This window comes from Podarcis pityusensis (assembly GCF_964106645.2).
Source record: "Podarcis pityusensis genome assembly, chromosome: 10".
Taxonomy (NCBI): Eukaryota; Metazoa; Chordata; class Lepidosauria; order Squamata; family Lacertidae; genus Podarcis; species Podarcis pityusensis.
This window is the reverse complement of record NC_138035.1, coordinates 62,010,003-62,037,728: the sequence shown is the minus strand read 5'-3', so window position 1 is coordinate 62,037,728 and position 27,726 is coordinate 62,010,003. Positions and strand designations below refer to the sequence as shown.

General features: G+C 44.2%; 1 protein-coding gene and 1 long non-coding RNA gene across 9 annotated transcripts in view; one reads left to right on the top strand and one right to left on the bottom strand.

Moving 5' to 3' along the window:
• The window catches only part of LOC308486728, a 13,248-nt gene extending 5,280 nt beyond the window's left edge, over nt 1–7,968 (top strand). For all 4 annotated transcript variants that reach the window (XR_013991230.1, XR_013991231.1, XR_013991232.1 and 1 more), the window contains exons 2-3: nt 6,913–7,036; nt 7,932–7,968. This is a non-coding gene — a long non-coding RNA (uncharacterized lncRNA). The remainder of the gene's footprint in view (nt 1–6,912; nt 7,037–7,931) is intronic.
• HDAC10 (histone deacetylase 10) lies at nt 3,557–27,726 on the bottom strand. Of its 5 annotated transcripts, none has more exons than XM_081023658.1 (22): nt 27,583–27,711; nt 25,056–25,113; nt 24,063–24,135; nt 23,342–23,476; nt 21,982–22,078; nt 21,078–21,175; nt 19,571–19,675; nt 19,411–19,479; nt 17,846–17,972; nt 16,997–17,062; nt 14,999–15,058; nt 14,766–14,855; nt 13,958–14,064; nt 11,119–11,186; nt 9,848–10,094; nt 9,019–9,109; nt 7,918–8,003; nt 7,196–7,249; nt 6,262–6,343; nt 5,614–5,799; nt 4,088–4,259; nt 3,557–3,822 (listed from the first exon to the last, which is right to left on the bottom strand). In XM_081023658.1, exons 3-21 carry the CDS (start codon nt 24,125–24,127, stop codon nt 4,092–4,094), a joined length of 2,001 nt encoding a protein of 666 aa, XP_080879784.1. In that variant the 5' UTR covers nt 24,128–24,135; nt 25,056–25,113; nt 27,583–27,711; the 3' UTR covers nt 3,557–3,822; nt 4,088–4,091. The 5 variants fall into 5 exon arrangements, with proteins under 5 accessions (XP_080879784.1, XP_080879783.1, XP_080879782.1 ...); XM_081023657.1 differs by having other exon boundaries at nt 25,056–25,098; nt 27,583–27,707; XM_081023656.1 differs by lacking the exon at nt 25,056–25,113 and having other exon boundaries at nt 27,583–27,726.

The following is a 27,726-nucleotide window of genomic DNA, read 5'->3' as shown; positions in this document are numbered from 1 at the left end:
GATCTCCTGATATGTTTTTGATTTTACCAACCAACAATATTAATAAACCAATTTTATTATACAAAACAACAGAATTTAATTTGATTTGTTTTCATGGGGCCCATAGGCTGGTGTCTGCTCTGCCCATTGGGTAATCCAGCTTTGGTTGGGAATGCTTCTGTGGAGATGAATCCCAGAATTCTCTCCCCCTCCCCCCCCCGGTCATTCCTTCCTTCAGACTGAAGCAGAAATGGTGTGTGGAACTGGACCAGGGGAAGAAGTGGCTCTCCTTGCCTTCTTAGTCCATAAAAATGGTAAAGGTAAAGGACCCCTGACAGTTAAGTCCAGTCGCGAATGACTCTGGGATTGCGGCGCTCATCTCGCTTTACTGGCTAAGGGAGCCAATGTTTGTCCACAGACAGCTTTTCCGGGTCATGTGGCCAGCATGACTAAGCCACTTCTGGCGAAACCAGAGCAGTGCATGGAAACGCCGTTTACCTTCCTGCCTATTTATCTACCTATTTATCTGCTTGCACTTTGACGTGCTTTCGAGCTGCTAGGTTGGCAGGAGCTGGGACCAACCAACGGGAGCTTACCCCATCGCAGGGATTCGAACCACCGACCTTCCGATCGGCAAGCCCTAGGCTTAGTGGTTTAGACCACAGCACCACCTGCGCCCCATATTTTTCTCTAATTTCTGTATCCCATGAAAATGTCTTTCCTGAGATTCTAGCCAACCTCAACCGGTGGTCTCAATTACCATAATGAACCTTGGAATAAAATAGATACATAATATTATCTATCTATTTATCTGGAACTCCTCCAACCAATCAGACTAATTGAGCTTGTTTCTTCCTTAGGAGAAAGGCAGTCCAGAACAAGGGGGGAAAGGCTCAAACTTCAGGCAAGTGGAAATGCCAATTGAGTGCCCTATATTATAGCAATGCTTCCTTCCCGTGTCTCCCACCCTCATGCGCCATATTGCTGCTAGCATGGCTGGGAGCCAGGCGCTTGCTGATTCCTCCATTTTCTTTGCAGGGAGGGAGCCTTTCCCCAAAGTACTGTATACCTTGTTCTGGCCAAATCCCTGGAGAGACGTGACGACCCTCAGGTACTGGGGCAGAGGGAACGAAGGGGTCCTTGTGAAACATGTTTTGGGAGTCCTAGCAACACTCCCCCCACCTGTGGCTTCCAGGAAGTGCTTTTCAGAAGCATTACTCCCTCCAACTGGGCTGCCTTGCATAACCCTCTCCACTCTCACCCTCTTTGAAAGCCACCTCATCCAAGATGCTCTTGTGAGGCATCCGATTCTCCTTGGCTTTCTTATTCTCGCAAGGAGGCGGCTCTTGCAAGATCAGCAGTGTGATCTTGTTCACTCCCCTTACAAAGTTTCCCCTGGTTCGCAATTGCATGTGTCCATCATTCCTTGATGATTACAGAAGGCCTGCAACTTTGGCACATCTAACTTGCACGCATTTAACTTATGTTCTTGGCCCAAAAATCTAAAGAATCAAAAAGGGAGCAGAAAGCAGGTGGGTGTCCAGGAAAAGAGACATTGGCAATCCCACCCAGTCCTGAACCCCATGTGTTTTGACCCTATGAGATTCTGGTTTGAGGTGTGATCCCCAGAACCTAACCCCCACAAAAGTGGCAGGCTTCCTGTTGAGAGCATCCACCACACTGGACATTCAAAGGCCTCTTCTACCACTTTCACAGTCTTGGCTTCCAAGAAGAAATCATGGGAACAGTCCTTTGTCAAGGACCTACCATTCCCGACAGCTCCCATTCCGAGCACCCTGAACACACTACAGGATTTCCAGGATTCTCCATGACGGTGAAAGTGGAGAGAGAATCCTTTCAGTATTTGGAGTGGCTGAGACAGCTGAATGTGTGTCTGAGTTGACTTTCTGTCAGTAGTCTTTTCCAGTCACAGCCCATTCTCATACGATGTCCTCCTTCCTCCAGAGGGCCAAGCCTCCAGAGATGAGGCTCCAGGTCCCAGGGTGAAGAATCAGATGACATCCCAGTGGTTTCCAGCTGTGATCCCTCGCACCACTTCCCCACTGCCCCTTCTCCATGCGGGCATGGCTCCTTCCCGGCCCTGTTTGGCGCAGAAGCAGCAGCCAAAGTTTCCTCCAATTAAAACAGCATCTCAACTTATTTCAGAGAGTTAAGAGACTTTGGCTGCTGCTTCTGAGCTGGGCTGACCGGGACGGAGCCAAGATGCCCGTACAGAGGCCAAGTGGGGAAATCTTGTAAGATCAGGTGAGAGGAAATGCCCCCTTCCCATGTCCCCCACCCTCCTGCCCCAGACTGGTGCCAGCATGGCTGGGAGCCAGGCACCTGCTGTCTCCGTTTGTTTTGCAGCAAGGGAAAGACTCAGACCTGGAGGGACTGGAGCCCAGACTAAGGACTCTTGCCTCAGAGATAATGGGACAGGGGAAGGAGAGTGGCCTTAGGAAACACACAAGTAGGGCCTGCAGGATCAGGCCAAGGGCTCACCTGATCCAGCCTCCTCTTCTCCCAGAGGCCACCTAGATGCCAGTAGGAGAGCCACAAACAGGATTTGAGTCCAAGAGCCCTCTGTCCACTTGGGACCTCCTGCAACGGCTTTTCTGAACCACTGTCATGTCCATCAGGACTTGTAGCCTTTGACCGGCCTTCCCTCCCTTTCAGTCGCCTAATCATCTTTTAAAGCCATGCAGTCAGAGATGCTCTTCTGCTGCATCTCCTGGTCATCTGTTGGTTCCTGCCAAAAGGCGGCTCTTGTGAGCTCAGCAGTGGGATCTGCTTTAAGTCCCTGGGGTGGGTGTCACAGCTGGATGGGCGGCCGAGGGGACGTTCTGCCCCTGGCGTTCGGTCTGTGAAAGACCATTCACATGTTCAGGGATTCTTCCCTCGAAGCAGCGCATAGAGTCGAGTTCTCCCCTGCGTCAAAGATACCTTCTTTCCTGCAGGATCTCCTTTGTGCACCGCCAAAGCCACCATATAAATAGAACAGGTAAGAGGAAGGATTTGATATCCCGCTTTATCACTACCTGAAGGAGTCTCAAAGCGGCTAACATTCTCCTTTCCCTCCCTCCCCCACAACACACACTCTGTGAGGTGAGTGAGGCTGAGAGACTTCAAAGCAGTGTGACTAGCCCAAGGTCACCCAGCAGCTGCATGTGGAGGAGCGGAGACGCGAACCCGGTTCACCAGTTTTGAGTCTACCGCTCTTAACCACTACACCACACTGGCTCTCTCCCTGGACAGATCAGATAGCGTGGCCACAGCAAGCCATGCTCTGGCAACCTCCAAGTTAGATTACTGCAATGCACTCTGTGTGGAATTGTTTGTGAACATAGTTCAACAGCTGCAACTGTTGCAAATGTTAAATCAAACTATGGTTTGGCTCTGGGTAGTGTGGCAGAACCGAGAGAAGCAGTTATGATTTTTGTTCCAGGAACATCCTTACTCGTTCACATTAAGCCATACAGCAGTTTTGTTTAGTGTTACACGCAAACCAAGCCAGTGTGTTTATTGGCATCCTTAGTGTTGGCAAATTTATTTCTTACAACCTGAAGTTAACACAGTCTTGTTTAATTATAGTTTAATTTAAAAAAGATAGAAAAGTATTTTGTGAAATACATAAATTCCATTTGGAAAAGATAGAAAAGTAAAATGTGAAATGATTCTTGCAGTATCATTCCTGATGCGTAGCTCACTCGTCATTCTTTTTCTCTGCTGATTTTCTAGATAATCTTCATTTTCCCTTTTATTTTGATTCTGGATATGCAGATCAAAAGGGAGAGCCAAAATGACAGCCAAGTAAATTTCATCTTTCAGCAATGGAAACGTTTGCTATACAAGGGAGCGGGGGGGGGGGGGGAAGAATCCATCAGATTTTAGAGCATAAAGCAACATGAGCTTTTGTAATGGCAGTTAATTCAGGGCCTTGAAAAAGCACAGAGTATTTAGAAAAACAGTACTAACAACTCAATCCTATGCACTCAGAAGCAAGCCCCATAAGTTCAACTTGGTTTCCTTCTAGATAAACATGTTTAGCACTGCAGTCTAAATTCAACATCCATTTTAATTTTACTTTCCTTCTATACTTGATACATACCTTATTACTTGCCTGAACACTGAAGCAATTTCCATTCATTTTGAAGTTGCTCTCTTAATTTTATTACCCTTTGCACATTCTCCTTCAGATCTGGTGCATACGTTCCAAAGGAAGGTGTAAAGTCACTCGTCAGGGGTTTGATTATATCTTGCAAGAGTGTTACCTCAGTTTCCTTTTTTAAAAAAAAGCCAATAAACCATATTATTCCAATGAATCCATACTGATTTATGGATTACATCCGGGAACTATAACTGGTTCTTTCATTTTTAAGAACATCTTTTATTCTGCTTGGTTGTTCGATGATTTTATGCTGGCTCCCATGTTTTAATTGCTTCTATTTTAGTTGTTGATTTATTGATCTTGTTTTAATGAGGAGGGGGTGTCACTCAGTGGTAGAGCACCTGGCTTTGTACACAGAAGGTTCCGGATTCAATTCTCAGCATGTTCAGACAGGGCTGGGAATATCCTCTGTCTGATACCCTGAAAAGATTCTACCAAGGAAGAGAGTTCAAAAGATGTGATTGATAAATCAGCATCGGGGTCATGTGCCTCAAATACATGTTTAATAGGGTTATGAGAACCACTCTTGATCACTGGTATGGGGATAATGAAAGCTAGATTGTAATTGCTATGCATGTGCACATTTTCCAGGGGACTAGAGAATGTAGAAATGTGGAACAAATACAAAAGGTAAAAAAAAAAAGGGGTAAAGGACCCCTGGATGGTTAAGTCCAGTCAAAGGCAACTATGGGGTTGCGGCGCTCATCTCACTTTCAGGTTGAGGAAAGCTGTTTGTCCACAGACAGCTTTCCGGATCATGAGGCCAGCAGGACTAAACTGCTTCTGGTGCAATGGAACACCGTGACAGAAACCAGAGTGCACGGAAACGCCGTTTACCTTCCTGCCACAGTGGTACAGTGGTACCTTGAGTTACAAACGCCTCAGGTTACAAATGCTTCGGGTTACAAACTCCACTAACTTGGAAGAGTTACCTCAAGTTGAGAACTTTGCCCCAGGATGAGAACGAAAATTGTGTGCTGGCGGCGCAATGGCAGCAAGAGGCCCCATTAGCGAAAGCACGCCTCTAGTTAAGAACAGTTTCAGGTTAAGAACAGACCTCTGGAACGAATTAAGTTCATAACTAGAGGTACCACTGTACCTATTTATCTACTTGCACTGGTGTGCTTTCGGAGTGCTTGGTTGGCAGGAGCTGGGACAGAGCAATAGGAGCCCCCCGTTGTGGGGATTCGAACTACTGACCTTCTGATCAGCAAGCCCAAGAGGCTCAGTGGTTTAGACCATAGTCCTGAAGGGTATCACATGCTGGGGACATTCTTTAATATGAAAATGTAATTTTGCACTGCAATTAGGCTCCAAGACTGTTCAACACTTTACAGAATACATGGATGACACAAAATTTAAATGTGGGGAGGCAGAAAATGCAATGTGTTCTCTCTGGCTCTTTCCTCCTAAAAACCCAATATGATATACTTATTTTGTCATTAAGACTAAAATCAACTTTTTACCTGAATCAGAGCAAGAATGTGAGACTGTGCCAAGCCTTGCAGTAAGCGAATAAGCAAGGAAATCACATTTTGCCCAACACTTTGGTTTGGTCCAAGAACTATAATGGTTAGGTCAGGCTGATAGCTGTATGCAACCGGAAGAATGAGTCCAAGGGCAGGAGAGAAAAAGTTGTTTGTTTCAGCACCCTTCAGTTTAAAAATAAAACAAAATTAATACAGTCGTATAGTCACAAACCCAGAGTCGATCAATTGGCTTTTGTTTCTAAAAATCGACATTTCCTAACCACTAGGTGCATGTTTGGGTAGTAAGCTCAGTGCAACACATTTGCAAAGCAGGGTTTCTAAGCAATTTATGCTGGAGTTCATCTACCTTCACACAACAAATGTATTTACGGGACACATATCGATATTTCCTGCAGTCAACAAGTAAAGCACAGGCTTCATACATGTGTAGACACACAGCCTTAAGAACATATCCACATATTTGCAATCCCTAACTGGCTCAGGGTTCCCAAACACTTGGGTGTCATCAGCCCTTGAAATCAGGGGATATTGCTCAATGTTTAGCTCAGCTTCAAGCTCAGACTCTTCCACCCTCTATAAATCATACTTAGGGAAGAAAAGGAATCTGAAAAATATTACGCCTACCTTTTCCCAGTTCACGGTTATATTGTATTTGGTGTCCGATTTTTTCGGCGCCTTAGCACTGATATTTATCAAGAGAACTTTGCTGTGAAACAAAAAGGAGGAGGTAGATTCTACCAGAGTGATGGGAAACCTGTGACACCCACCCGCTGGCTGCTGTTGGATTCCCACACTACGTCAATTCCAGCCAGAATGGTCAGTGCTAAGGGAGGATGGAAGTTATAGTCCAGTAAAACTTGAAGGGCCACAATTTCCCCATTCGTGTCCTACTAGATGCTAAATAGGAATACTTTATGAATTAAAGCAACAAGTAACTGGGCTCTTGTAGGGCTGGTTGAAATCCACATAACAATCCTCACATTTTAGGAAGGGGTCATCTAGAGTCATAGAAAACATGGGATAAACTGTCTGTAAATAATCATGATAGCCAATTCGTCTGTTCTTTTTCCATTTTAGCAGATATATTTTCATGAATTATGAATTCATGCTTTATGAATTAAAGCAACAAGTAACTGGGCTCTTGTAGGGCTGGTTGAAATCCACATAACAATCCTCACATTTTAGGAAGGGGTCATCTAGAGTCATAGAAAACATGGGATAAACTGTCTGTAAATAATCATGATAGCCAACTCGTCTGTTCTTTTTCCATTTTAGCAGATATGTTTTCAAAAGATGCTCTAGAAACCAGTCTGGCAACAGGAAAACCGATTTACAGTTCAACCATAGGCAACTACACTAAGGAGGAAGTCCTACTGATTTTCATTAGACTTGCTCCCAGGTAAGAATGTGCAGAACAGTAGACCGAGGAAGGAGTCTATCTCCATCTCTTCAAGGTCATTTTTAAAACTTGCCCAAATTGTCATCAGCAATGTAATAGTATTGTCTGTAGTTTGGGCGTTTAAACCCACCTAGCAGGGAGTGGGTATGAAATCCTTACCCATCATCCAGATCAGTTTTCACATCCACGTCACTGACAGACACACACAGGACTCTGCAGAACGACATTAAAGTGTTGGAACACACATTAAAATATATGAGACATTCAAATTAAATTAAATAGATACCATGCACAAAAATACCATGCCAATAAGCTGTACGTACAAAGAGTGGCATGGCGAGCAGTGCAAGTAAATTTACAAAATATAGCCAGGTAACTAACTAACAAACAAACAAGCAGGCAGAAATGATTACTAAAGTCCCAGCATGTGTCCAAGCTCTCTAGTTCACAAAAAAACCGTTTCAGGATTGCAGAATCTGGAACTAAAAGTATCTGCATACATGGAGTGTCACTCAGAATAGTTAATACTTTGCACCTGCATGTGAGAAGCGATAAACATATTTGCACCAGAGCAACGTAACAAGTGTCTCTTCACTTCCTGTGCAGGAGCAAATATGTGTTTTTCGCCATGTCTAATCCTGGGTCCTTCTACCCAATTACACATACAAACTGAAAATATGCACACAAAATATATTAAGATTTGTTTTCCTAACTGTCAGGAATTATCCCAGTCCCGAAAAAAGGTAGACATTATTGCTCTGTAGCATTGCTGCACTCATTAACAAAAGGTAGCACTAAGCAGTTATATAACCAAAGCGTCTTAAACGTTTTGTAACTGAACTGCACAGAAAAGCACAGGATGCAAAAGGCTTTTTACTCACTTTTGTACCTTCAGGTTACGGCAATGTTTTAGAGCGATGGCGGAAGAAAGGGATACTTCAGATGAGACTGCGAGACCGTTGGTCACCTAAAGAACAAGGATACAGTGGTACCTCAGGTTAAGTACTTAATTCGTTCCGGAGGTCTGTCCTTAACCTGAAACTGTTCTTAACCTGAAGCACCACTTTAGCTAATGGGGCCTCCTGCTGCTGCGCCGTAGGAGCATGATTTCTGTTCTCATCCTGAAGCAAAGTTCTTAACCTGAAGCACTATTTCTGGGTTAGCGGAGTCTGTAACCTGAAGCGTATGTAACCTGAAGCGTATGTAACCCGAGGTACCACTGTGCTTTTATTTCTATTCTGAAACGCAATCAAGATGTGTTTAAAAGCACAACTAATAAAAATGCTCCCCTTAAAACAGTCTGTTGAGTACATCTTTGTGCTGCAAAGTAAATGAGACCACGTTCACCATTCGTAGGAGCCAACTCCTAGGGACAGAGGCCCCTTCACCCCACCCCCCATAAAATATTTGAGGGGGCCCGGCTCCTCCAAAGTTGATCGGCATTGCCATTCAAATGGCATGTGTGCGCCATGTTTTGTGATCAATTACGCAAGACGGGCTTACCTGGGCCTCCCAATATTTTATTCAAATTGGCACCCCTGTCACCATTACTAACTGAATTGGTAGTTGTGAACCCAATTTTCTCTGGATTTTCCCCAATGATAAAAATAAGCAAGAAGCTGGAAAACAAATGTAGCTATTGTCCCCTAATAAGCAGGATGCTGAAATTTAATGGGGAATGTCTTTAACAATGCAGATGTTGTAATCTTTATATCATAGCGAGGGGTGATATCCACCTAAGTCTGCGTCTGAGTAATGTTAGCTATCGCCCAAGGTGTTTTGAAACATATACGTAATACCAAGATTCAGACTTGTATGCATAAGCTACATATACATGTAAAAGTAACACAGGTTAATAGACATAATACCTAAGGAACACATCGGCCTCTAGAGACTTTTAAGCAGAGCCTGGATAGCAACCACTCCTAGACTAAAGAAGAATCAGGAGCTACAACATGCACAATTGTAACTTTTGATATTACCTCCTTTTTAATGATTTTGTCAAGGACAGCCAACATGTTCAAAAATGAGTTTAAGTCCTTTCCTTCTTTCACAAGATCAGCATCAAGCCCGCTGCAAAAGACGTGTTTTTTGAAAGAGGTCACAATCTGGGAAAGATGGAATAACTCTACAATCTGAATAACCTGTGAAGTTTTTAAACGTGTATCAAGGTGTATAACATGGGTAGGCAAACTAAGGCCCGGGGGCCAGATCTGGCCCAATCGCCTTCTAAATCCAGTCCGCAGATGGTCAGCGTGTTTTTACATGAGTAGAATGTGTCCTTTTATTTAAAATGTATCTCTGGGTTATTTGTGGGGCATAGGAATTTGTTCATTTCCCCCTCCCCCCAAATCTAGTCCGGCCCCCCACAAGGTCTGAGGGACAGCGGACAAGCCCCCGCTGAAAAAGTCTGCTGACTCCTGGTGTATAATTAACCAGCAAAGGTTATGCTGTTGTTCTACAATGAGGAGCCGTCTTTTACTAAGCATTAGCATCATTTGGCGCATTTTACAAAAACAGAAAATGAAGGCAGAGAGACATGAGGGTAAATGGGAGAAATCCAATCATTTTGTTAGTGCATGGTCTATAATTGTACATTGTTCCTGTTCTCCTAACTCAGTATTAACTGGTTTGACACACTGCATGCCAATATCAGAGAAACTGATAATGAAGTTAGCTGCAGGTGACGCCCAAAAAAAGGATTAGAAATATTCCAAGTGTAGAAAAAAAAATTGCTTTGGAATTTGCGTTAACAGGCTGCAATCTCTCATAAACACACTCTATTTCTGACCTGGCAACAGTATGGCTAACCTAAGAAGGGCCTTGAGTTCTTTCGTATCCTTTCCCTTCTCAATTTGAACAGATGGCGAAAGCAAGCGTGCATTGCTTTCATCAACAGCGACGGTTGTTTTAATGTGAGGTCTTGGAAATGAAATATTTTTCATGTGGAGCTCCAGAAACTTGTCTGTTCTGATGGTCTCTTCACTATTCAGTCTTCCAGCTTCTAGTGGGTGTAGGAGTTGTGCCCTGGTACTGAGGTCTTGCAATGGAGCTATATCTGAAAACAACAGAAGACATGAACACACAATGAAAAGCTTAACTCTTAACAGAAGACAATCTATGCCAGTGTTTCTCAACATGTGGGTCTCCAGATGTTGTTGGACTACAACTCCCATCATTCCTAGCCAGCATGACCAGTGGTCAGGGATGATGGGAGCTGTAGTCCAACAACATCTGGGGACCCACAGGCTGAGAACTACTGATCTGTGCTGTTAACACTGCATACGTTCCCATCTTCTCCAGGACTTCCAGAGGTCTTCAGGAATGAACAAGGTTCTGAAATTCTGCCCACAAATGAGGGATAGCCAAGGTGGTACTTTCCAGGTGTTGCTGAACTCATATCCTCCCAGATCATTGGCCACACTCGCTGGGGCTGATGGGAATTGGAGTCCAACAACATCTGGAAAACGCCACCTTTGCCACAGATCATACTGTGTGTATGACTCTAAATAGATGGAACGGCTCAGCAGAAATCAACAGAGCAGGTTTCTAGGAAGGCAATGTTAAAAGTTACATACATTTTATTCAGAATCCTGCTCTAGCCTTACCTTTTGTAAACACCATATAATATTTAACCATTCAGGAGGGAAAACCTGGAACCACGTGCTATGCTCTACAAGCCAGATGAATTGTTACCCTTAAACTTAAACATGTTTAGCTCCAATGACTTCAACCCAAGTATACTGGCCAAACACCCCCCTCATTAGACTATCCAGTGTAAACTTGCCATCATTACATTTGAGTGTTGGGTTGGAAAGTTAGGGGGGGGGGAACAGACTAAAAATTATCCATGTTCATTCAATCAGTTATATTCCCCCACTTACACAGAATCCCCATCCAGCTATATCAAGGTCTAGCCAAAGTTGCCCCTAAACTGACAGACTAGAGAACTTAGTTGAACGGGAGGTCTAACTGGAGGATTATCTGAACCTGAAAATATGTGTTGCTTTAATACATTCACCGCATTTGTTTTATCGATTTATCTGCACTTTAGAACAAATTTTAGACAAGTGTGCCATTACCTTCATGCATCAAACACTTCCAGTATGGTTTGTGTACAGCTCTTACATTGTGGATTGATTCTAATGCACTACAGAAGAGACAAAAGAGTGTAGGAAAGGTTATCTACAAAATACACACAGAAATGAGTATCAACCCAGTCCCTATATTGTTTAAAAGTAAGAATCTGTAAAGATGTTGCATTAGCAAGTTGCAATGACACAGGACAGAAAACAAATGTAAAAATATCACAGGTTTTGTGGCATGCTAAGGACTAAAAAATATATTTTTGGCATAGCAGCGTCTGGTCCTTCAACTATATTAGTATTCAATAGACCAGGCATAGGCAAACTTGTCCCTCCAGATGTTTTAGGACTACAACTCCTATCATCCCTACCTAACAGGACCAGTGCTCAGGGATGATGGGAATTGTAGTCTCAAAACATCTGGAGGGCCGAGTTTGCCTATGCCTGCAATAGACTGTATGTGCTTCTTCTTCAAACTGACCAAGCTAAATGTTGTCCAGTCACAAAAATAATAGCAGATTTGAATTCCTCACACCAAGAAGCATATTTTTAAGACCCTTCCCTGAAGAAATTTGCAAAAATTAAGTTCAACCCCTAAAATGACATGCTTTATTACATTAACTAAAGGGCCTAGAAGCTCCAGTCAGTGAAGTGGAGCCCAGTATACCTGAAGGAGCGTCTCCACCCCCATCGTTCTGCCTGGACATTCAGGTCCAGTTCCAAGGGCCTTCTGACGGTTCCCTAACTCTGAGAAGTGAGGTTACAGGGGAATCAGGTAGAGGGCCTTCTTGGTAGTGGCGCCTGCCCTGTGGAACACCCTCCCATCAGATGTCAAGGAAATAAACAACTGACTTTTAGAAGACATCTGAAGGCAGCCCAGTTTAGGAAAGTTTTTAATGTTTGATGTTTTATCGTGTTTTTAATAGTCTGTTGGGAGCTGCCGAAAGTGGCTGGGGAAACCCAGCCAGATGGGCAGGGTATAATAATAATAATTCAATATCTAATGTGGAGTCCTGAGTGGGTGTATGCCTCCCATCTTCCCTTGATGGAGCATTAATGGAATCCAACCACCTTGGAAAAGATTACAAACTAGGTTGATTATGAGTTCCAGCTAGTAAAGGAAACATGAAAACAGGTGTGGCCAGGAAAAGGCAAGAGATGAACACCACACAAACAAAACTTCCCCATAGTGTAATTATGGGCACAATTGTTTGATCCATGCTAACAAGAAGAGGAAGAAGAAGAAGAAGAAGAAGAAGAAGAAGAAGAAGAGGAGGAGGAGTTTGGATTTGATATCCCGCCTTTCACTCCCTTTCAGGAGTCTCAAAGCGGCTAACATCCTCCTTCCCCTTCCTCCCCCACAACAAACACTCTGTGAGGTGAGTGGGGCTGAGAGACTTCAAGGAAGTGTGACTGGCCCAAGGTCACCCAGCAGCTGCATGTTGAGGAGCGGAGACGCGAACCCGGTTCCCCAGATTACAAGACTACCGCTCTTAACCACTACACCACACTGGCTCTCACAACAAAAATATGTGACATTTGCTCCACTCAGAATAAGCTGTGTATGTCAAAATCATAGCAAGGATAAAACCCAAATTGTTGGCTCTCTTTCCAACATGCAGAGTTGCAGAATGAAGACAAGAAAAACCGGCAAACGGGGGAAAGAATAGGTGGAAGTAGGAGCAGAATTGTGCCAGGATGAGGAATGCAAAGGGGGAGAGGCAGGTGTGGCTGAGGAGCAAATAATTTTGCTCTTTACATGAAGGTCTGTGGTTTATATTGCAAAGCTCTCCGTTGTACAGAGCTGGGGGAATCCTGACCATGGACTAGCAAACAAACAAAAAGAAACTATGCAAGTCAGTTGGTAACCAACACATTTTTACATCATGTGTTAAAGGATGACAGGCATGTCCTTCCTTGCCATGCAAGTGTTTTATTATGGTGCATGGAGCTCAGCCCAAATTCCAACACAGTGACTATACACTGAGCTCAGCAACCAACCTCTCCTCTGTAGGTTTGCTAGTTTTCCGTTGTTGACAATGAGGTTTCACTTTTAAAAGTCTCATTAAGTTTAACTTCTTCATTAAATAAATAGTAAAGGTAAAGGGACCCCTGACCATTAGGTCCAGTCGGGCTGACTCTGGGGTTGCGACGCTCATCTTGCTTTATTGGCTGACGGAGCTGGTGTACAGCTTCCGGGTCAAGTGGCCAGCATGACTAAGCCACTTCTGGAGAACCAGAGCAGCGCACGGAAACGCCGTTTACCTTCCTGCCGGAGCGGTACCTATTTATCTACTTGCACTTTGACGTGCTTTCGAACTGCTAGGTTGGCAGGAGCTGGGACCGAGCAACGGGAGCTCACCCCGTTGCGGGGATTCGAACCGCTGACCTTCTGATCGGCAAGTCCTAGGCTCTGTGGTTTAACCCACAGCGCCACCCGCGTCCCAAATAAACTGTACATACTTCCAAATATACTACCAATGTCTTCCAAAAACAGCAACCTCATGCATGAAGATGGGATACAAGACTTGCTTATTACAACAGGGAATGATTGAGCAGGGAATTAAAACTTCCTCAGTTAAATGAACAGGACTTAAAATGTGCTCCCCGTTTGGCTGAATTCTGCTCACATATGGAGATAATGTTTACACTGGAGTTGTTTTCAAGCACTGCTCATGCGAAAGGAGCATGGATGACTCCATGTTCAGCCACCCCACCCCACATGTGATTCCCACAGCCCTTTTCGCTTGCCCCCGTCATGTGAGTACCTCCTGAGGGGAGCGGCAATCTTTTATTCCAGACATGCAGACACATGCGCACAAACCTATACAAATACCTTAAGCATGGCGCCATTTCTCCGGACAAACGTGGCAATGGATCTCCAAGCAAAGTTTTTAGAGTCATACAAACTGATTCAGACAGCGACCTCAGATGATATCCGCCCTAAAATACATTTGAAAATATATACTGAATTTGCCATAGCTCGCCATCGCCATCTCGTGTCACATTTTCACATTGCACTTTACAACACACTTGAAACATTTCATTTGCAGCTGTATAGCTGAGTTCCAGGTGGGGAAAAGCCAGCAAGGCAGGGAGCAGGTCTTCCAGGACTCACGGCCAATATGGGCACAGCCAAAATGCAGAAACAGCCTCCCCTCAGAAGGACGTATCCACAGACTCCATTCTTTTCAAAGTATGTTAAAAAACAAACTTGATCACCCAGGAGTTTCTTGACTGTTAATTTTAATTGGGCATATTCCTGGCTCCTTCATTACACATTTTTAGGCACCAGGCAAAATGATTTTTCTTCAGTCAGGTGTTTGGCTGATTAACAGTCTATAATCTTTTAAATGTGTCTGTGAGAGGGGGTTATTGGTTTGGTTTGGTTTAATTATGTATTTTGTCTTTTCATTTGTCTTTTTATGATGTGAACCACCCTGTGATCTTTGGATGAAGGGCAGTATAATTAATTAATTAATTAATTAATAATAAATTCCAGTATCTTGGTTTATTATTGTTTTCTAATGTGTTTTATTACTTTTGTACAACACTTTGGCTATGGTTTGTTTGTTCCTGGTACAGAGTGGCAAGTAAGTATTTTAAACAAATCACAAAAAAAGCTTGCAGCATTTAAAGTTTACCTCCAGAACCACACACAATTTTCCTTTCGCCAACTGCATTAGGAGATGAGTGAGATGGGCAAAACATTCCGGCGTAGCGCTCATCTGACCCTAGAAAATGAGAAAGAAAGATACAAGCAGCTCATGAAACCAGAAAACCACTTCTGGGAAATTTGCCTGTTCTCGCTCTTATATGAAAAGAAATTTTAACTCTAAAGTCAGGGAGGTGGCAAATATATATGTAGATTACCTACCTCTGGGTCACCAATTCCGGAATCGTAACCAGCAGAGACCAAAACAAGTTCTGGATCAAACTAAGATTTTTTAAAACAAAACAAAACAAAACTGTGAATACATTATAGTGCACTCTGAATGAAGCTATAGAAATCTGCCAGTAATTCATCAATTCAAACAGATACATTGGCATGTGGGTATTGATGGTCTACTTAAATGGACTGCAAATACTGCTTTCTCATTCTCTATAAACGGTACACATAAACCTGCCTTACACCAAGTTAGACGGTCGTCCATCTCACCCGCTCTTCCCCAACCTGGTGCCCTCCAGACTTTTTGAACTAAAACTCCCATTTTCTGTAGCTAGCATAGCCAAAGGTCAGAGATGAAGAGAGCTGTAGCCCAGGAACATTTGGAGAGTGGTACCAGGTTGAAGAGTAGGGACGCGGGTGGTGCTGTGGGTTAAAGCACAGAGCCTAGGACTTGCCGATCAGAAGGTCGGTGGTTTGAATCCCCACAACGGGGTGAGCTCCTGTCGCTCGGTCCCTGCTCCTGCCAACCTAGCAGTTCAAAAGCACGTCAAAGTGCAAGTAGATAAATAGGTACCGCTCCGGCGGGAAGGTAAATGGCATTTCCGTGTGCTGCTCTGGTTTGCCATCCGTGTATACACGGATACACTCCCTCATATTATTAAATCTGAGTCTCCAAAAATAGGGGGTGTCTTATACATGGGGGCATTTTACAGATGGAAAAATACGGCAATCACTATTTCCCTTAGTCATGCTGGCCACATGACCTGGAAGTTGTACGCCGGCTCCCTTGGCCAATAAAGCGAGATGTGCGCCACAACCCCAGAATCGGCCACCACTGGACCTAATGGTCAGGGGTCCCTTTACCTTTACCAGGTTGAAGAAGGTTGCTCCGCTTGGACTTGTAGCATCTGGAGACCCTAGGGACTGAATCTAGACCTTTAAGCATGCAAAGCATTTACTCTACCACATACAAATGGCATCTCCACTAACAGAACACTCATTGTACTCTAAGACGGGTCGCCAACCTTTTCAGGCCAGTAGGCACATTTGGCATTTTGAGAGTGTGTTGTGGGGTGCCAGCTGCTGGGGTAGGGTACAGCATAAAACAAAATGGCTGCCACGTGGAGTGTGGCATAGCCCAAAATGAGAGAGGCCGACCCTCCCTTACGCTTACCAATTGGAAATCAGATATGTCATGTCGGTCCTGATTGTGTAAAATCAATACTGCGTGATCTCCACATACACAGAGGTGCTGTTGTTATCAAACAGGGAGCATTCCTCAGTACCAGGGTGAAAATACAAGATGGCCACCACACAACCACCCTCATTTCACAGAAATCGCTTAGAAGATACCTGCACGTTTTACCTCATAATTTTTTTTCTAGGAGGGCTGGGGACTTTTTTTAAAAATGAAAGCTCAGAGTCCAGGGCATCTGTCCAGGGGCACTGGTGAAAGCCTTCGCGGGCATCACGGTGCCCACGGGTACCAGGTTGGCAACCCTTGCTGGCAACCCTTGCTCTAAGCTCCTCTAAAACCGTCACCATCTCAAGGCTTCTATTTACTTTCCTCTGTGCTTGCTAAAAATAGCTGTATATTTCTTTAATCACTCCCTAGTCAATGCAGTTCTATCTGATAACTGCCTTCACCCCTGCGGACCATTTTTCTAGAAGCAACAAAATACAGTATTTTTCCATGTATAAGACATGGGGTTTTTTCCCTAAAAAATAATGTCAAAAATTAGGGGGCATCTCATACACGGATACATCTCCCCCCATTTTCTTAAATCTGGGTCTCCAAAAATAGGGGGCGTCTTATACACGGGGGAGTCTTATAGACGGAAAAATACGGCAATCACTATTTCCCTATAGCAGAAGATCATTTCTCAAGATGCCACTACCAAGGAATATGTTGAAATGGCTTTTAGATACAATTTCTAATTCATGCAAACGAGATTTACAACATTCAGAATGGGGGAGGAAAGTTACCTCAAAAGCCAATGGAAGCAACACGTGAAGAAATGCGGCTACATAATCTGCATTGCCCATTCCAATCTGCAAAGGCAATGGATTAAAACAGAATGAACAAATCGCTTTTAAAGCTGTCAAGGCAGTCTAAGATTTCATTAAGATCTCAGGAAACTGATCCAAGGCATCAAAGAATGAGGCAGAGCTGTGGCTCCTGCCATTATCAGAAGGATCAATTCCTAAAATTGTACGCTGAGTGGGAAGAATCTTACGCGCCTGTTTAATGCCGGATTGAGTCACAACTGACAACATGTAAATAGAATACAGATGTGAAATTCAGTTACAGGGTTTGGCTGTGTTTGTTACCATTACGACGGAAGCCATGTCAGTACAAAATCAATTAGCATACCTGGGAAATGCTTTTCTCTGCTAATTAGAGATTACCGCTAACCAAGGGATGTGTACATGGGAAATGAATCTTCTCCTTATTTGTTTGTTAAAAAGTTATCAGAACACACGCAACACAGAAAGATTATCTGTGAAACAGTATCATGCAGATGCAGTTATCTGTATGAACTTTGCTATGTTACATATCAGTTTATAAATCCCCTTTTCTAATCGGTTATTCATATAATCATTACAAACTCTTATCACCAATTCCACAACCTTCAGCTTCAACTAATTTTTAACAAACTGGGTTCTACCCATTTCACACTTCTCTTGATACCTTACTATTGCAGTCTAAAACATTTTTAAAAAACATAAATAATCAAGGTAACAATTGAAAAACATTTTTAAACAGAAATTGTACCAGGTACATGACTTCAAGAGCTTATCACAGTTGCATTCTTAAGCTATCTTGTGATTTACCTTATTCCAAGGCACATTTATATTGAATCCTTTTCCTTTCCCCTGACCAACTGAATCATAATCAGACTCTCTAAGTGTAGGCCAACACTGCTGGTGTTCATACCGATGCCAGGAAAAATAGAGGACACTGGAAGCAAGAACAAAACAAGGTTAATTATGCCATTAATGCTCACCTGAAGGTTTTTTCAGCATGTGCAAACACCAAATTTGTACCTCAAGAGTGAACGTGAAACATGACAACATTACACATTGGCCTGGTCCACATGTCCACTAAGCCAAAGCATGGCTTGGCAGGAATATGTGATTTACAGGAAAGGAGATAGTGAGCATTTTGCCCCTATTCTAGTCATTCTGCTGCCTGACATGTCATCCAAACCTGGGTTCATCGCTTAGCTCTCTCTCCTGACTAGAAATGAGCTGTAACCAGCATTTGTCCTGTGGTATACAGTTCATAAGGGACGTGGGTGGCGCTGTGGGTTAAACCACAGAGTCTAGGGCTTGCCGATCAGAAGGTTGGCGGTTCGAATCCCCGCAACGGGGTGAGCTCCTGTTGCTCGGTCCCTGCTCCTGCCAACCTAGCAGTTCGAAAGCACGTCAAAGTGCAAGTAGATAAATAGGTACCGCTCCAGCAGGAAAGTAAACGGCCTTTCCGTGCGCTGCTCTGGTTTGCCAGAAGCGACTTAGTCATGCTGGCCATATGACCCAGAAGCTGTACACCGGCTCCCTCGGCCAATAAAGCGAGATGAGCGTCGCAATTCCCGAGTCGGTCACGATTGGACCTAATGGTCAGGGGTCCCTTTACCTTTATACAGTTCATGGTTTGTCCAGGATACCTAAACCACAAATCTGGATTCAGATGACATGGGAAGCCAAACCATTATTATTACAGCAAACAGCCAAACCACCCTCTCTCAACTTTGGATTTCCAAGTTCACCCAGAAAGCTAACAGATAAATTGGGTTTTGAAGCCATTGTCCTAAACACAGGCAAACCTGGAAAAGGCCTGTTGTTGGTTTTTTTATACTCTCAATGGAGCTATCCCCAGAAGAATTACAGGATAAACTGGAAGAATGAAGATGAGCATGAATAATAAAAAATATAGAACATGATGCAAGACACATAATGATAAAACAGTTATGTTACAACTGAACTTCATTCTAAGTGTGTGTTTGTGTGTGTGTGTGTGTGTGTGTGTGTAGATTTTACAATGATCAGTTTTAATGATTTATGCATCTTAAGGAGATCAAAACGGCGTTCCGTGTGCTGCGCTGGCTCGCCAGATGCAGCTTGTCACGCTGGCCACGTGACTAGGAAGTGTCTGCGGACAGCACTGGCTCCCAGCCTCTAGAGTGAGATGAGCGCACAACCCTAGAGTCTGTCAAGACTGGCCCGTACGGGCAGGGGTACCTTTACCTTTTTTAAGGAGATCAAAAAGTGCCAAAATATGTCAGGAACTGATATGTTCTATTAAATATGCTTGATACCCACTTCCAGACTAATTGCAAGCATTTTGAAAGGCATATACAATGTTGCTCCAAATCTGTAAAAACAAGTAAACAACAAACCTTGGATCTTCATTAAATATATATTGAATTCCTTGTCCGTGATGCACGTCCCAGTCAACAATCAGAACTCTGCATGAACCAACAATGACAATATTCACTAGAGAAGCTAGAAAACTCTAGGCCAGAAACTAATAAATGTAGAGACCAATATATACTTAACCTCCGGAGACCATATTTCCTTTGGGCATATTTTGCTGCTATAGCAACATTGTTGAATATACAAAACCCATTGGCTGCATTTCTCTGGCTGTGGTGGCCTGGAGGCCTGCAAGCAAGCAAAGCAGTAAATTAAGCATTAATTAATAGAACCACAGGAACCTAGATTTGGAAGTGGGGCCCATAGGTCACCTAATCCTCTGGTCAACGTAGGAAATCCAGAGCTAGAACACCCTCAGTGGATGGCCATTGAGGTTGAATCCTGACAAGATAGAAGTACTGTTTTGGGGGGACAGGGAAAGGGCAGGTGTGGAGGACTCCCTGGTTCTGAATGGGGTAACTGTGCCCCTGAAGGACCAGGTGCGCAGCCTGGGAGTCATTTTGGACTCACAGCTGTCCATGGAGGCACAGGTTAATTCTGTGTCCAGGGCAGCTGTTTACCAGCTCCATCTGGTACGCAGGCTGAGACCCTACCTGCCTGCGGACTGTATCGCCAGAGTGGTGCATGCTCTGGTTAACTCTCGCTTGGACTACTGCAATGCGCTCGATGTGGGGCTACCTTTGAAGGTGACCCAGAAACTGCAACTAATCCAGAATGCAGCAGCTAGACTGCCGACTGGGAGTGGCCACTGAGACCACATAACACCGGTCCTGAAAGACCTACATTGGCTCTCAGTCTATTTCCAAGCAGAATTCAAAGTGTTGGTGCTGACCTCTAAAGCCCTAAAAGGCCTTGGCCCAGTATACCTGAAGGAGCGTCTGCACCCCTATCGTTCAGCCCAGACACTGAGGTCCAGCTCCGAGGGCCTTCTGGTGATTCCCTCCCTAAGAGAAGTGAGGTTACAGGGAACCAGACAGAGGGACTTCTCAGTAGTGGTGCTCACCTTGTGGAACACCCTCCCATCAGATGTCAAGGAAATAAACAACTATCTGACTTTTAGAAGACACCTGAAGTCAGTCCTGTTTAGGGAAGTTTTTTAATGTTTAATGCTGTATTGTATTTTTAATATTTGATTAGAAACCGCCCAGAGTGGCTGGGGAAACCCAGCCAGATGGACCAGGTATAAATAATAATAATAATAATAATAATAATAATAATAATAATATATTATTATTATTATTATTATTATTATTATTATTATTAATCTAGGGCTAGAACATCCTCAGTGGATGACTGTCCAGCCCTTGCTTGAAGACCTCTACCAAGGGACCAGCCCTCTAGGCCTAATTTCATGCTGATGATGAGGAAGAAGAAAACCTGGGGAGAAAGTGGGTGGCAGGAAGGAGGAGAAAAAGAGGGTGCCCTGCTCCTTTTTGACTGTGGACCCACCTACCACTTCTTCCTGCCTTGGCCCGCCACCAACATGCCGTATCAACAGTTAAGCTTCTGAGGAAGCACAGCCCACAATGGGGAAAAGCTCCCCATCCCTGCTCTAGGTTACTGGTCCCATTGGCAAATGGGACTGGAAAACACACGGGGTTTCCAATAAGAAGAATTATCACATTGTTACCTTATCAGAGCCATCCCATTCCGTGTTTTCCCTGACATCACAGCATCCACCATGTCCAGAGTTCCTCCCACAGCCAATTTGGCACAGCGATACGTGGTCTGAAGAACAGCAGATGTTGCAATTCAAGTCTTTCACCACAACCTCTGAGAAGGAGCATTTTGGAGCATATTTCAGCATGTCAAAGTAAGCCTAGTATGTTCCCTCCCTTCTCTCTCTCTTGACATGAGGCCCAGCAGAGTGACGCACACGGAGATTTACCCATGTGAAATGTTCTATATCAGAGTTTCCCAAACTTGGGTCTCCAGCTGTTTTTGGACTACAACTCCCATTAATAGGCAAGATGTTAAATTGTTTTTATATGCAACAACTGTGGCAAGAGTATTGTTAGCCCAGAAATGATAACAAGAAGAATGAAGGAAAAATGGCAGACGAAATTAATGGACTATGCAGAATTGGACAAAATGACAGGAAGGATTTGAAACCTGTGGGACCACAGATTTACAGAAGATTGGAAGAAGTATATGAATTATTTGAAGAGCAACTGTAATCAAAAATTACGCTAGTAGGACTACAAGAAGTTTTGTAAGGAGAAATATACAAAGTGTTACAAAGTAGAAAAAGATAAGAGATATTGGTTATGAGTTTAAAATGTAATAGGGAAGATAAGAAATGCATACTGAGAGATTAGATTGGAAAATTTTCAGACAGGATTGATGGAAGTCAAAAATTTGAATAAGATGTAAAAGTATGTTTAATTACTGTTGAAAATGATATGTTAAAAAACTAATAAAATTATATATATATATATATATATATATATATATATATATATATATATATGAAGATCCAAGTTTGGGAAACCCTGTTCTATATAGAAAGTGATCATTATTGTGTCAGCACATACCGGGTGAAAGAAAACAGCATCGTAACCAGCCGAGGTTTTTCGGAGCTCCTCTTCTGTCATTTTCGGAGTTCTCTTCACAGTTTCCAAATAATCCGAGCTGGGGAAGAAAAAATGCCTCAGATCTTTAAGGCGGCGAACTTGCAGCCTTCCAGGCGTTGTTGGACTACAACTCCCATCAGCCATAACCACTGACCAAGCTGGCTGGCACTAATGGGAACTGGAGTGTAGCAACAGCTGGAGGGCCACAGGTTTTCCATGCCTAACCTGGAAGGACAAACAATTCTACCTTTTCTTTTAGGCAAATGGGGCCTAAGAGATTGGAACAGGCCACAAACTTGTATTCAGGTTTGGAATTGCTTGGCCGGAAGTGCAGGATATATAAATTTAATACATATATACATAAATATGGGACGCAGGTGGTGCTGTGGGTTAAACCACAGAGCCTAGGACTTGCTGATCAGAAGGTTGGCGGTTCAAATCCCCGCAACGGGGTGAGCTCCTGTTGCTCGGTCCCTGCTCCTGCCAACCTAGCAGTTCGAAAGCAGGTCAAGTAGATAAATAGGTTATCCAGCGGGAAGGTAAACGGCGTTTCTGTGCGCTGCTCTGGTTCGCCAGAAGCAGCTTAGTCATGCTGGCCACATGACCCGGAGGCTGTACGCCGGCTCCCTCGGCCAATAAAACAAGATGAGCGCCGCAACCCCAGGGTCGGTCACGACTGGACCTAATGGTCAGGGGTCCCTTTACCTTTTATACATAAATAAATACTCACCCCACTTTCTCCTCACCCCTCCTTTCCCTTTTTTGAGCTAACCATGGTGCGTTGTTATGCCTACACTAATGCTAGGGCTAATCCTTTAAGTAGCCTTTGCCACCACGGTTAGAAATGAGTTTTCAAACTCTCATTTTTGACTAAGTATAGTTAGTCAGCAGAGACACAATGCTTCACCATGATTAGGTCGAAAAAAGTGGGGGGAGCCGTGAGCGGAAAGGAAGACATGAAGCAAGTAGGGTCACAGCTTGCCCTCTTAACCATGGTTAAGGGGAAAAGGAGTATTACATCTCCAATTAAAGAATTTCAAGTTCAGATTTAGACTAACTTGTATTGAGCTTCAGCTGCTTCCAATACCTTTCCTATCAACCTGAACAGTATGAAGTATTTCCTGTCTTTCAACCTAGGCCTCATCGACTTTTTGCAAAAGGCCGGGATTTCATTTCCCATTTTACATACAGGTCTTAGGGTTAGGCTATTTCATTATAAGAACAAATTGTGTGAGGAAAGTTTGAGGAAAATATCAAGGGGCAAATGCCTTTTCTATTTCTCGAACATAGTGATGGAAACGCATCATGACAGACGTCGGACCTGTGAACCAACATGACCTCTTCCTCAGTTCCTTCTCTGACAGGTACAGAGACGCATCTTTCAACCAGGTTATAGCATTTAAGGCGCTCATAGCAGGAAGAAAGCCGCTCGGGGACTTCAATGTCACAGACTGGGCTGAAAAACAAGCAAACGTTTTATTTTTGCAGTAAAATCACCAAGGAAGCATCCATATTACTATTGAGAGAAAACAATTTTTGGAGGCAGGAGAAATTAAAAGTGGACATTTTTTTTCTCTTTAAACCACAACTTTAACCCCTGAATCTGAAGTCCTGAAGAATGATTATTAACTTTTAAAAAATGTTTTTAAATCATCCATAGGCTAGAACAACAACAAAAAGGAGAACTTCAGAATAGCCTTGTTCACATGTTGCACTGAACACAGGTACAAGTTGTCAGTACACTCATACAAGTGTTTGTGTGAAATAGCGTACACTTGTTGATCTGCAGTTGTGGGTTGTTTAGCAGAAAACAGGATTGCACATGTTCTCAAGCCACATTTGTAGTTGTTTTTAAAAAACTAAGATTTAACTTATTCTTAGTAGTAGTAGTAGTAGTAGTAAATTTATATACCGCCCAGGGGTCTCAGGGCAGTTCACGGAATAAAATCAAGATATAAAAACACAAAATACATAATAAAAATAAAAACAACTCAATAGCGCCCCCCCCCAAAAAACACATTTTAAAAGGGCATAGAACTTACTCATCCCAAAGGAGCTTATGGCTGGTCATTTCATCATCATAAACCAATGCTGTTCCAGAAGCCATGCCTCTAACTGAAACAAATCAAACACAGAACATTCGTACACGTTTTAGGCACAGAAACATGAACACAAGTGTTCCCAAAACGGAAGTGACCGAATCCACGATGACATCCTGCAGTGTTGTGTTTAGCGCACTTTCTAGATGACTTCTAAGCACACTTAAGAGCCAGGAGAATTTCAGAGGCATCTTCACATAGCAGATATGGCCCCTACGTGAATATGTACTAACATGCATTTGGTCCAATGGTCAGAGCAGTGGTTTTCAACCAGTGTGCCGTGACATCCTGGGGTGCCTTGAATGATGGTTAGGGGTGCCGCGGGCAACACTGGCCTTGTCCCTCTTTCTTCCCTTCCCTCCCTCCTCTGGTGCCCTCTTGCATTTCTGCCTCCCAAAGGCATACCGTATTTTTCACCCCATAGGGTGCATCTAGTTTTTTGGGGGGGAGGGAAATAAAGAAAAAAAAATTATTCCCCCCCCCCAGCGTAGGGCCCCAGAACAGGCTGCTATCCGCAAGCCTAGGGAGCCCAGCGGGAAGTCGGGCCGGTCTCCCCAGGCTTGCGGATATCTGCCCGAAGCCCGGGGCGCGCTACTCAGCGCGCCCCGGGCTTCAGGATGCAGGCAGCTCTCCTCAAGCCTTGGGAGACCGGCGGGAACTCTTGCGGGCTCCCAAGGCTTGCGGATAGCTGCCTGAAGCCTGCACTCGCCCCAAGGGATGCACAAACATTTCCCCTTCATTTTTGGAGGGGGAAAAGTGCGTCCTATAGGGCGAAAAATACGATATGTGGCTGTTTGTTGTAGCAGCCCTGGCTACAAGCTCCACAGGCGAATGGTGCCTCTGGGGCTGGCCAGGGGGTGCTGGATGTTGGAAAATTCCATTCCACCTTTAGTTGCAGACATGGAACTGTTGCATGTCACATGTCTGTTTACATACCAGCACAGCTTGCTGGGAACTTTCATTGTGTGTATAGCTTTTGCTTTTCTCTGTCTCCCTGAGAAGACAAAGAGAGAGATGACATGTTTCTTTGTCCTGATTTATGATTAATAAATCCGTAGTTGTAGTACGCTTCCGCAAGCCTCACGCCTATTCTGTGTGCGCAGTTTGCTTGGCTGATATAGTGTGCCCTAGCTTTGAAGCCTGGGTAGCTGATTTACGTCGGAGCAGAGGCCGATGGGTCTTTGCAGCGGGATGGCTGGAAGGAGACGACCCAGCTGGGGCTAGCTAGCTGGCCTTGCGACCCTCTGCATGCCAGGAGCAGAGGTGGCCTCGGAGGAAGCAAGTAAGCGGGCGAGGGAGCCCAGCTAGGCAGTCTGCCAGACCTTGCTGTTGGGAATGGACAGAAAAGTGGGAAGCTGGGCAGGCAGGCGCCGTGCTGGCCTTTCTTGTGCTCGCTGTGTGAAAGGCCTGCCTGGGAGCTGAGTGCCCAGCGCTGAAGGGCACACCATGCAGGACCAGCAATGCCCACTGCTGCCTCACAAGGTGAGGAAGGTGCTGGCCCTATGCTCACCTTTGTTCGGTCTCCAGTGGGCTACTAAGGCTGGGGGCATCCTCTTCCCAAGCCCCTCTTTGGGGCAGCTCAGAGACCAGGGGCTGCTGCCCGGAGGACTCTCAAGAAGAGGGGAGAAGAGGCTGTGGGAACACTCCACAAGGGAGAGTCAGGGCCGGATTTAGGTTTGATGAGGCCCTAAGCTACTGAAGGTGCATTATATGTCAACAACAAATTGACGCTGTTTTTTGTGTTGAATATATGCTATATGGTAATTTATGGACCTAATAGGTATCTAAAGCCATTTGCACATAACAAAATGTTTTTTATCTTATATTTTGGAAATGTACATCCAGTGTTTTCCTCCTTTAAATTTTTTTTGGGTCCCCCAAGAGAGTGGGGCCCTAAGCTATAGCTTGTTTAGCTTATGCATAAATCCAGCACTGGGGAGGGTGTTCAAAAAGGGGTGACGGTCTGCCGCCTCTGCAGGCAAGGGGTGATGTAACTGGGCTCCTGAGGCTCTGAGTGTGTTTCCACACAGGGGAGCTGCAGAAATAATGTTGTTGGCCAAGGGAGCCACGGACTCCGAAAGGTTGAAAACCCCTGGGTTAGAGTGTTCACTTCATCAAATCTGGCCCTTTTTGAAAACGGTTTGGGCACCCCTAGCCCTGGTGCTGAATTGAGAAAGAATTCTTTTATTAAATCTTAAATTGTAAAGTTGGAAGGGTCATCTAGTCCAACCCACTGCAATGCCTAGAACCTGGCATTGGGCTGCAAGAATGTACTGTAAACTAACACATTTTCAAAATGTCTGATAGCCAAGTTCCACTACTTTTCACAGGCTGGGAGTAGTAGCTCCCTCATATTGTAACCATTATGGAATTAAGACTTGAAAAGAAAATACAGTGGTACCTCAGGTTAAGTACTTAATTCGTTCCGGAGGTCTGTTCTTAACCTGAAACTGTTCTTAACCTGAAGCACCACTTTAGCTAATGGGGCCTCCCGCTGCCGCCGCGCCGCCGGAGCATGATTTCTGTTCTCATCCTGAAGCAAAGTTCTTAACCTGAAGCACTATTTCTGGGTTAGCGGAGTCTGTAACCTGAAGCGTATGTAACCTGAAGCGTATGTAACCTGAAGCGTATGTAACCTGAGGTACCACTGTACTAGCACAGTTTGTGTTGTGGATATGCTACTTCCATAGTTTATTTGACATGGTTCAGACTGACCAATGCATTGTTTTCAGTGACAGTCTGTGGCAGCTGAAGCTGTGAAATGTGCTAGGGGCAAGCATTTTTGTTGTTGTGAATTCTACTCATGTTAACAACGTTATCTGACCAATAGTAAGCAAAATCTCTTAATTTGAGGAAAAAGTATACCACACAATGTACTGTATCAAACTATTTTACATGAATAAAGCAGGCATTCTGAAATTAGAAAGAAAGCAACATTGTTAAAAACAAGGTGTTACATAATAAGATAATTTGTCTTAAATCTGCCAAAAACAGTGTGGTAATGTCATATATATAAGTCCATTGTTAACAAACAAGCAACTAAAAAAGTTTGTTTTTGTTCCCTGTCCCCCCCCCCCCAAGCAGAGATAATGTGTAAGCGTGGCGTCAGCTCCCTTAAAAAACGGTCGAAAACTCTGGGAAAGGGGTGGGGGGGCGCCGGAGGGATCTTTGCACCACGGCGCCGGATATGCATAAGACGGCCCTGCAGCTCCCCTCCCAAAAAATGAAATGCAAAACATTTCATGCGTCTCTTGGGGCACCACTGAGCAGATCCTTGTTGACGGCTTGAAGCTCAAGCAAGGAACCCTTAATGCCCGACGGTCAGCAAAAGGAAGGAGTGCCTCTGAACATGTGCAGAGTGCAGTTTCTGCCCCACTCCCCCGCAACTTCGACCAACTGCAGCAGGAACGGCAAAGGATCAATGCAGATCCCTGGTTTGATTTAAGATTTACTTTTGACCTACCTAAGGTAAGAAGGGTCGCTGCGTCTGTCTGCTGCACCCAGCATGGAAAACAAAAAAGGTTAAGCAAAGGGTTAAGAGTGGAGATCTTCCTACCTGCTAAACCTCAGGGACTCTCCGTTGTGTGCAGAGAGGAAAGACAGATCA

Excerpts from the sequence above, each read along its gene's own strand:
- HDAC10 (XM_081023656.1), bottom strand. The coding sequence starts at position 24,127 with ATGGCTTCTGGAACAGCATTGGTTTATGATGATGAAATGACCAGCCAT. Across the intron at positions 19,480-19,570 it reads AGGAAATATGGTCTCCGGAG|AGTTCTGATTGTTGACTGGG; the intron begins GTTAAGTATATA and ends TGGTTCATGCAG. Across the intron at positions 11,187-13,957 it reads GAAATGGCGCCATGCTTAAG|TGCATTAGAATCAATCCACA; the intron begins GTATTTGTATAG and ends TCTCTTCTGTAG.